Raw genomic sequence first — 10,811 nt, 5'->3', positions numbered from 1 at the left:
TTTTAAATTTTTCAGATAAGTTACGGGGCAAGAGACTCTATACTCAGTGATAGAAGATCGTATCCACACTTCTTTCGAACAGTCCAGGATAATGAGATGCAATTTGTGGCTTTAGTGAAGTTGTTGATGTATTTTAATTGGAACATGGTTTGTATTTTTGCTACAAATGACGATGTTGGAGAACGAGAGCTTCGCTTTCTTAGCACAGAGCTGAGAAAATCTGGAATATGTATTGAAGCGATAATAATTTCGACACAAAGAAAAAAATTACATTCAACTGTCATAAAGAATTTAAAAGCAGAAATTATTCTACTCTGTGGCACAAGTAAAGATCTGGTGGAGACTATTCGAGTTCATGCAGCAAAAATTTCCACAAACAAAACTTTTATCTTTTCATCATCATGGTCACATGACGCTTTCCATGTCTATGGACATTGGATTAATTGTAGCCTCATATTTAGCCCTTTTAAGTACAGTTGTCATGGATTGGAGGAAATGGTTTTAAGCTTCCACCCATCCACTCACCCACATGATCCAATTCTAGAAGATCTTTGGATAACTTCGCTGCATTGTGTTTCAAGAAACTATGCAAAGAATTCTGTTTTACAGCATACTATTTCTTTTCCCCTTTACAATTGCACTGGTGAACAACGTTTTACAAATCACAGCCATTATTATGTGGATGGTGTGCCATACAGAGTGTACACGGCTGTACTGATGATGGCTCAAGCACTGGATAACATGTATAAAGGTATACAAATGAGAGGAACAAACAAGGAAGGAAATGACACTAATGTATACAGAAGAAAGGTAAAAAAATAATAGTCCATAAAAACACAATTTGAAAAAAATGATGCAGAATAAAGAACACATGTAATGAAATATCATTTTATGTTGATGCACTCCATCTCTAGTAGTGTGATTAGTAGTATTGACATCCCTTTAGAGAAAACCTTCACATTTGTCCTTTTTGTTCTTATTTTAGGCTCCCCTAAGGATGATTTTTGTGTCAAAATGTTACACTTTCTTTCCACTAAATGGGTATTCTCATTTTATCAACATAATTTATATAGATAGACAGCATTAAAATAAATAAGTTTGAGATCAATATGCTTTTTCTACATGCTGTCGATTTCCTGCTATGAGTGCTTTTATCTTACATAGTGTACAGCTTTTTTTCAAGAAGATTTCAAGAAGATTTTAAAGCCATCAGAGCCTGGAGAAGTTTGCACAGTATATACATTCCAGATGAGGTGTTAATTCTTAAGTCTCCAGCAACCTCCTTCCACCCGATTTAATTCAATACACAGTAAAAGTAGCATAATCACAATCTTCCACCAACCAGCATCGGCCATTTCTAGAACAGTTTTTCCTAACTAGAGATGAGTGAATAGCTCAATATTCAGTTTTGATTACGATTGCCAAATTTGCAATATTCGCCAATTTATTTGTATAATATTCATCAAACATAGCTGAACACCATTCAAGTCAAAGGGAGACAAAAACAAATGCATACACAATAGCTTAAAATGGGCCCAAAAGCTACCAAACACTAAAGATGAGGGATAGACACCAAGAAAGTGTCCTCAATTCACCCACCATACAAATTGTAGCATGGCAATGCAACAATTATCCATGCAAGAGGTATTGGAGCCTGGACCAGCATTTTCAGCTTTGAATTGATCGTCAAAGTAAGACGAGGTGGGTGTAGGCCTGCTCTGCTAGGAGCCCTGATACCACGTGCAACAGCTCAACCTGCTTTCATGCTCAGCCACACTCAGGTGGCACAAATATAATTTTCGTAGACTTCTATTATTCAGGTCAGGTCTGACGGTCTCATAGGTCTATTGCTACAGGCAACGCGCATAAAAGAGAACCAACCTGGAGTCTAAACATTTACAAAAATTAGTGACAGACACCAACAAAGTTACATCAAATGCAATAGAGGAGTACTAATATAGTGGGGATCAACACTTCTTCCACCACAGCCAACACAGCAAATGTAGACTATAACGGGAAAGGCGGTGGAACCACATTGCCGTTTACCTCAGAAAGCCTGGATGGGGTGTAACAAGGTGGCCTGCCAAATCCCAACTCAGATAAGTGGCAGCAGGTGAAAACTGCAACTCAAGGAGGGACAAGGAGGAGACACTGACCCTCTACAGTGGGTAGGCTGCTATGGCTCATAGGACGGATGAAATATGCAGGCAGGCACTGTAGGGACACTAGAACCACAAGTGCAGATGGGACTGGCTGAAAAACAGAAAAGCACTGGCAGGTGCGGGCTGGACTAGGTGTTAGACTGATGGGGGCTGGCTGGTGTGATCTGGGCTAGCTGATGGACAGAAGAGCAAAAACAGATACAAGCAGATGTGTATGGGGTAGACTAGCAGATGGGTGGATCTGGGGAACCAGACAGCTGGCAAGCATGCAAGGCAAACAAACAAATATACAATGTAGCTCAGGCAGCTCCATATTGGAGGAGAAGCCTTAAAGGGAACCTGTCATAATTTTTTGGGCCTGCCAACTAAAAATATCATTTAATTGAGAGTCAGCTATTCATTCCACAACTAGTTCTGAAACCCCCTGACTCCCCACATATCACCCAAAAAAACTTTTTTTATTTGTCCTACGCTGTATGTTAATCTGTTCTGTCTGGTCCGATGGGCATTGCCTCTGTTCTGTCACTCCACCCCTCCTCGGCTTGCTGTATGGATTCTTCGCTGTGAATATCGCAGATCACGTACAAATTTTGAGTATGAGCATTGAATTGTGACTTTGTGCATGCACAGTATGATTTGCCCAACTGAGGTCAAAGCCAAAAATCAGTAGTGCGCAAGACTGTGGCAAGGTTTGGAATGAGGTTGGACGTTATTGAGTCAAGTTCACAGGTAGTGAGGCAAAGTCTTCAACTGAGATGAGAGGAAGTGGGAGCTGGTGAAGTGAGGAGAGAATTAAAATTACTGAATAGCTGTTTAGGGTTGTGAGACAGGTATGATATCAGGGATGAGAATTTGGTTTGTTTTGCTGCAGTGAGAAATTGTACCACATTTTTATAAATTCTGTTACTGGATGGGCTGCTACACTCCCTTTCTTTGGCAGCCATACAGCGGTACGCTTTTTAAATGAGGGCAAAAAGATCATGTGCTCCAGTAGATGCAAGCGCTGCATCAAGTATCATTTTCTCCTCTTCCTCCACCTAAACATCACACACAGTACAGTCCACAGTGGTGGTACCCCAATTACCCTTGTTTCCCCCATGTCAAAACTCTCCAAACACACAACTGACTGTTGGGAGACACAGTCGGCTGAGTCTGAAGATCTGTTCATACATTGTATGCCATATGCATTTCACATATGCTCCAAATATTTACAGAGTCAAGAGGAGGAAATCATCTGCACCAATGGCTAAATTTATTTAAACTTTGATCCAGGGCCTAGCGGAAGTTGGGTTTGAGCATAATCCAAACCCTAGTAAACAGATGTTAACACTGCTGGGTGAAGGTGATCCATTTGTGACGAGACTCAGATACTTAAGGCACCCACAGACAGTATTGTACTGTCAAGGCAGAGGAGGGTGACTCTCAGGGAGAGGAGTGGGAGAATAGAGATGACGATGAGGTTTTAGACCACAGTTGGGGTAAATCCAGAGGCATGCAGCTGAGTAGCTCAGCAGAGTAGTAGGAAGAGGAAGATGAGGATGCTACATAGACACAGAGTTATGCAACCATGACAACTCTGGCAGTGGACAGCAGCGTTCACTTTGCGGTTCATCTTTTGCCTAGCTTTGGTCTTTTCTTCAGACCGGCAAAAATCTAAAAAATCACATCATCTATCAACTTTTTGAAAAACGACATAGTAGAGTTAACAAAATTAAATAATTTGAATACTACTTGCATGAACTGGCACATGAGCAATCAACATGCATATACCTGGGAATGTCACAGCGCTAAAAGGCAGACGAGCTGGTATGCCAACCACTGTTCACCCCATCATCCGCACCTTCTGATTCTTCCTGCTCCCTCACCATGGCAAGTGTTGTCATACAGGTCTCCAGCCACAGAACCTCCATTTGTTTACCCCCTACAGTTGGGGTGACTGAGAGCCTATCAGCTGATATGGAGGTGGACGTGCCTGCTGTTTTTTTTACTGATCTTACATATCAAGCATACCCCATTTTTCTCAATCCACCATAACATCTCTGCCTGCACCTCTCTCACAGTCCAGCAGCTTGTCGTGTTTGCCCTACTCTACCTTGTGTCAGCACAGAAGCAACCCCTTGTTTGTGCAGTTGTGCTCCCTTAAAAGATTCTTTCCTCCAACACATTGCAAAGCTAAAAGCTTGAAATTCACTAACTTCAATCTACTAATAATAATAACCTTTATTTATATATCACAAACATATTCGTCATAGCTTTGCAAGTCAGCAGTTCATTTAAAACAGTCAAAAGTTAAAAAGTTTAAGATAATCAAACAATTAAAGCAAAAATAATGTCGACCCTGCTCTTCAAAGCTTACAATCTACAATGAGGTGGGGGTGACACAAATTTCAAGTGCTTTTTTACAATGATGGTACAACCATCTTGGGGAAATGGGGTGGAGATAAAGGCTGTAATAGTGTTTTGGGTACAGTTGAGTTTGATGGCGAATTATGTTCAGAGAAGTATCGAACAGGCTATATATACAAAATGGACTTTGATTAGGGAACATAATAGACGGCCTAACCAGATTTATTTTTAGGGAGAGCCTAAAAATGTCTAAGTTGTGGTTATACTCATAATTTCATGGGACAAAGGGTAAGAGGTGTGTCATCTAGGTAGGAGATTGAACTGAACCGGACAAAGATTGGGCACTGCATGACTCTGATACCTGTGGGGGCAGTCGGGGAAAGGTCTGCTACACAAGTTTTGTAATCCTCAAGGCTTGCAGGGTACTTGGGGATGAAGAAATAAATGAGTACACACCATAAGATGGATAACTAAACTGCTAGACAACAGGGGTTGGAGAACTGAAATACTACACAGCTAGTGTTGTAGAACTAAACCACTTCACACAATAAGATGGATAATAAGCTAATAGACAATAGGGGTTGGATAACTAAACTACTAAATAGCTATGATTGCAGAAGGATAGAAATTAACACCAAAACATGGTGAACTAAACTAATAGACAACGAGAGTTGGAGATCTAAACTACTAAACATCTTGTGTTGGAGAACTAAACCAGTACACACCAGGGGATGGAGAACAAAAGCAATAAATATCAAGGTGTCACTAAATTTCCAAGTGAGTTGTACCTTACTGTGTGAAATTAGTAAAAGAATACATAAAAAGAGCAAAAAAGTGTAGCGCACTCACCAGAGTAGAAGTGTCAGACTTTTATTCGGACATGCAATAATGCAGCATGGAGGGATGTGGAGACAAATGGACGACGGCCGTTTCGTGCACACAGCACTTCAACTGGTCCCGTTTTTGGATGCAGCACCCAAGTTGTATATGGGGAAATGTTATTACTATTGTTGAGCAATACCGTCCGATATTTGAAAGTATCGGTATCGGATTGTATCGGCCGATATCTGAAAAATATCGGATATCGCCGATACCGATATCCGATACCAATACAAGTCAATGGGACGCAAATATCGGAAGGTATCCTGTAATGGTTCCCAGGGTCTGAAGCAGAGGAAACTCTCCTTCAGGCCCTGGGATCCATATTCATGTAAAAAATAAAGAATACAAATAAAAAAATATAGATGTACTCACCCCTCCGACGGCCCCTGGCTATAAGCGGTGTAACCGGCAGCCTCTGTTCCTAAGAATGCAGGGTGAAGGACCTTCGATGACGTCGTGGCTTGTGATTGGTCGTGTGACCGCTCATGTGACCACTCACGCGACCAATCACAAGCCGCGACGTCATCGCAGGTCCTTCACTCGCTCATTCTTAGGAGGGGAGACTGCCGGTTACAGCAGTTTCAACCAGGGCGCGTCAGAGGGTGAGTATATCAATATTTTTTATTTTTATTCTTTATTTTACACATGAATATGGATCCCGATACCGATTCCCGATATCACAAAAATATCGGAACTCGGTATCGGAATTCCGATACCGCAAATATCGGCCGATACCCAATACTTGCGGTATCGGAATGCTCAACACTAGTTATTACGGCTAAAACAGCAATCAAAGGTTAGAGGCATTAGGGTCTAACGAATCGCAGCAGTGTGGACGTGTTTTGCTTCTCGTTTTGCTTCATTATTAAAAGAATATTTCTTTGGCCTGTAGATGAGGCATGTATAACATTGACCAGATGCTCAAAACTAATTCAAACTGAGATCTTCCCTTCATTATCACGTTAGTAACATAAAAAAATATTTTCAGTGTGGATTAAGCCTGTATAATCTAGAAAATTGTCTGTGGCGTTAGAATGCCCTTTTTCCTACAGTTGCTGCTGGTAAGGGGCTGGTTTTCCAGACAAATATGGCTGATGCGTCGTTAGATGAACTGATCAGAAAAAAGGGCATGACAATCCAAGGAATGGTAATGTACAACAGGATCAATAACAGGGCGGCTACAGGAGGTATGAGATCCAGGATTATTCTTTACCCAACACCAATTACCAGAGATTGCTTGATGCTTGTCAGAAGATACAAGCTGTAACAGATGCACGAATCAAGCTAGCGATAAAATATGCCCATGAGAAATTAGTTGCCAAAGAATTACATAATCTAGAACAGTGTTCCCCAACTCCGGTCCTCAAGAGCAAACAACAGGTCATGTTTTCATTATTTCCTTAGTATTGCACAGGTGATGGAATTCTTGCCTGTCCAGGTGATGCAATTATCACCTGTGCAATACTAATGAAATCCTGAAAACATGACCTGTTGGTGGCTCTTGAGGACCGGACTTGGGGAACACTGATCTGGAAGGTAGGCTCAGAACAATTTCAAACTCATATCTCGCTGCTGCATCACATTTGTAAAAAAATAAATAAATAACGAGCTTTGTACACAAAACAATTTCAACACCACTAAATGACAAGGTTGGATATAGTGGGCTGCATCATGTTTAGCAACAGAAATTAAAAAAAAATATTTTAATGTGCGTGTGGTCTGCAGACAGTTTCATATCACGGGCACAAAATGACAACGTGGGAAACGATGGGTAGTGCCACGATTTGCAACTGAAAAAATTATGTTTTTTTTTAATGTGCGTTAGGTCTGCAGACAGTTTCATATCACCTCCACAAAAAACAATATGGAATACGGCAGGCTGTATCACATTAAGCAACAGAAAAATTTTTTTTTAATATGCACATTGTGGAATTTCACCACCACTAAATAACAAAATGAGATATGACATGGTGAATCATGGTAGCAACTGCCCCCAAAAAATATTTATTCATGCACAACAGCTCAAATCACAGAACAATATCACATCATCACTAAATGACAAAGTGAGATATGGCATGCTTTGTCATATTTAGCTAGTGAAAAAAAAAATAAGATTTAGAATGCTATACTCATGCATTGAGCACAATGGAAGCAGTGCACAACACAACACACTGGTATGACATGTGCCCTGCTGTCTTTGTCTCTGGACCTCAGAAATGGCAAAAAAAATTGCTGAGAGGTCCATTTCACAGCCACACAGGACACTACCTAGCTAATCTATAACTATGTGAGTAAGAAACAACCACCTAGCTATCTAAAATCTATCTGCTAACCGTGCCAGCGTGAGGAACAGAGAGAGTGGGAGCCCTCAGACTATAATAGCTTACACTCTAAAGGGTAGGGATACTTCTGCAGTGACACTAGAGATGAAAAACAACTCTATAAACAATACTCAACTAGGATGTGTAATGGCCAAGGTACTGATCACTATAGTCAGCTTGCTTCTGTTACAGTATCTATGTAGGCAGGAAGCTTTGGTCTGCTCCCATATCTATGCAGCAAGCTCCATTCTATTTATATATCTATTTACAAGCCTGTTTTAAAGCCTGTTATATCTGTTGCTTTCATGCAGCAGGCAGCGATTAGTAGGGCAAAGGAGGGCGACTGCAGCTCGAGGGCCATTTCCCTAGTGATTGCCGCCCAGGATCAAAAGTGCCAGACAACACCTGCGGACAGGTATGGTATATTATTGCTTTTTTATTTTGTTTATTACAGGAGAATGAGGGCATCACAGGAATTAGGAATACAATAAAGATGGGAAACTGTATAGTGTTCTATTTCATTAAAACACTTTATTCTGGCTTTCTCTTTATTTAATCTGTAACAACTATAGGATTAGTAATGGAGAGTAGGGTTGAGCGAAACGGATCGGAAATTTTAATAAATCGCCGACTTTTGGTAAAGTCGGGTTTTGTGAAACCCGACCTGATCCCACTGTGGGATCGGCCATGAGGTCGGTGATCTGTGCGCCAAAGTCGCGTTTCGTATGACCCTTTGAGCGCCATTTCTCATCCAATGAAGGAGGACGCAGAGTGTGGGCAGCGTGATGACATAGGTCTCAGTCCCCACCATCTTAGAGAAGGGCATGGCAGTGATTGTCTTGCTTTCTGCGGCGTCACAGGGGCTATAAAGGGGCATACACGCCAACCGTCATCTTACTTCTGCCGATCTGAGCATAGGGAGAGGTTGCTGCAGCTTCGTCAGAAGCAGGGATATTGTTAGGCAGGGTCCATTAACCACCAAACCGATTGTGCTGTAGCAATTTCCACTATCCAACACCACCTTTTCTTTGCAGGGACAGTGTTTTTTTTTGGGGGGTGCATGAGCTCTGTAGCTTCTTATGCTGCCTTATAAGGCTCCCTGATAGCTGCATTGCAGTGTGTACGCCGCTGTGGAAACCAACTGCTTTTTTCAAAGCAAAAATCCTGTTGCTTCTTTCTGCACAGTTATCTTGTTTCTTTATCCACACTCTTTTGTGTGCAGCAGTCCTTTTTATTGCTGCCATACTTGTCCTTTGATCATTGTAGGGAGATTGAAATTCTAATACAGCCCTTGTATTTTTTGATTTATCTGGCAGCCACGTTCTGCTTTGTATATTGTGTGTTGTCATACACTGGGCCTGTTTTTTCCTGCAGTCTCCCACAAAAAAAGGCTGCTTTAAATTGCTACGAAGTGGATTAACGTGAGTTCTGTTTGGCGTATATCTGCCACCTACGTTCTGCTTTGTACAGTGTGTGTAGTTTAACACAGAGGGCCTGTTGTTACCTGCAGTCTCACGAAAAATAAGGGAGATATAAATTCTCCAATAGTTAATATACACCTTCTTCCTTGTACAACAGTAGCATATAACGGTTGTTCTTTTTCTAACATTTCTGCAAAAATGAGGAAGTCTGGTGGAAGAGGCCGTGGGCGGTCGTTGCCAGCTGGTACTGATGGTGGTGGTGGTAGTGGAGCATCTGGTGGTACTGGGAAAAGCAAGATAGCACCAAAGGCTCGAGGTGTAGAGGCAGCGTCATCGTCTGGCTACACAAGGCCTCGAAGGTTCCCTTATCTGGGAGTAGGAAAACAGCTTTTAAATCCGGAGCAGCAGGAACAAGTTTTGGCTTTCCTTGCTGACTCAGCCTCTAGCTCTTTCACCTCCTCTTCAGAATCTTCGAAAACTAAAAGCAGCGAGTCGTCAGTGGCTGCTCAAGGTCCGGAAAAAGTTTCTTCCTTGTGTCCTTCAACCAAAACAAAAGTGAAGGATGCGGCAGGCAACACTACACTTTACTCCATGGAGCTCTTTACACATACCATGCCTGGGTTAGAGAAGGAAATTGTTAAAAGCCCATTACAGGATGAATCAGACATGGAGTGCACAGATGCACAGCCACAGCTAGATTATTATGTTGTTCCATTGACTCAGATCACTACTTTGCCCTCGCAGTGTACTGAGCCTGAATCTGACCCTGATGAGACTATGGTGCCCAGTCCCGAACGCTATAGCACCTTACACGGTGACACAGAGGAAGGTGCACATGACATTGAAGAGGAGGTGATAGATGACCCAGTTGTTGACCCAGATTGGCAGCCATTGGGGGAAGAGGGTGCCGCAGCCTGTAGCTCTGAAGCGGAGGAGAATGATCAGCAGCAGCCATCTACATCGCAAAAGCTGTCATCTGGCAGGCCCGCATCAGGCCAAAAACGTGTCTCAAAAACAACAACAGGTTTAGGACAGTGTTGCAATCCAGTGACAGTAGCACAGAGTGCAAAGCCTGAAAAGGTATTACATAGTAGGACGAGTGCAGTGTGGGAATTTTTTTTACCAAGATCCGAATGATCAGTCCAAAGTTATATGTAAGAAATGCTCCAAGACCTTTAGCAGAGGGAAGAATGTTAAAAATTTAAATACAACGTGCATGCGTAGACATCTAACCATAGCATGGACTAACTACCAAACGTCCCGTACCGTAAACTAGACACCTGGCCCGAATTGGCAGAATATGCATTACAGGAGCTCGCTTGCCCAGCTGCTTGTGTGCTCTCAGAAGAGGTCTTCAGTGCTGCTGGTTCTATACTGACCGAAAAAAGGACACGTCTGGCTCCACGAAATGTTGATAATCTAACCTTCATTACATAGTAACATAGTAACATAGTAACATAGTTAGTAAGGCCGAAAAAAGACATTTGTCCATCCAGTTCAACCTATATTCCATCATAATAAATCCCCAGATCTACGTCCTTCTACAGAACCTAATAATTGTATGATACAATATTGTTCTGCTCCAGGAAGAGATCCAGGCCTCTCTTGAACCCCTCGACTGAGTTCGCCATCACCACCTCCTCAGGCAGCAATTCCAGATTCTCACTGCCCTAACAGTA

At 42.0% G+C, this 10,811-nt stretch overlaps 1 protein-coding gene across 1 annotated transcript in view; it reads left to right on the top strand.

The window, feature by feature from the left end:
- Window positions 1–720: 720 nt before the first annotated feature.
- LOC138657502 (vomeronasal type-2 receptor 26-like) overlaps window positions 721–10,811 on the top strand; it is a 92,508-nt gene continuing 82,417 nt past the window's right edge. The window contains exon 1 of the mRNA XM_069745286.1: window positions 721–810. Within this exon, the coding sequence (XP_069601387.1) occupies window positions 721–810 (90 nt within the window). The remainder of the gene's footprint in view (window positions 811–10,811) is intronic.

Source organism: Ranitomeya imitator, chromosome 1 (genome assembly GCF_032444005.1).
Source record: "Ranitomeya imitator isolate aRanImi1 chromosome 1, aRanImi1.pri, whole genome shotgun sequence".
In the NCBI taxonomy this organism is placed as follows: domain Eukaryota; kingdom Metazoa; phylum Chordata; class Amphibia; order Anura; family Dendrobatidae; genus Ranitomeya; species Ranitomeya imitator.
The sequence above is the reverse complement of the archived record's forward strand: the minus strand, read 5'-3'. Positions and strand labels throughout refer to the sequence as shown.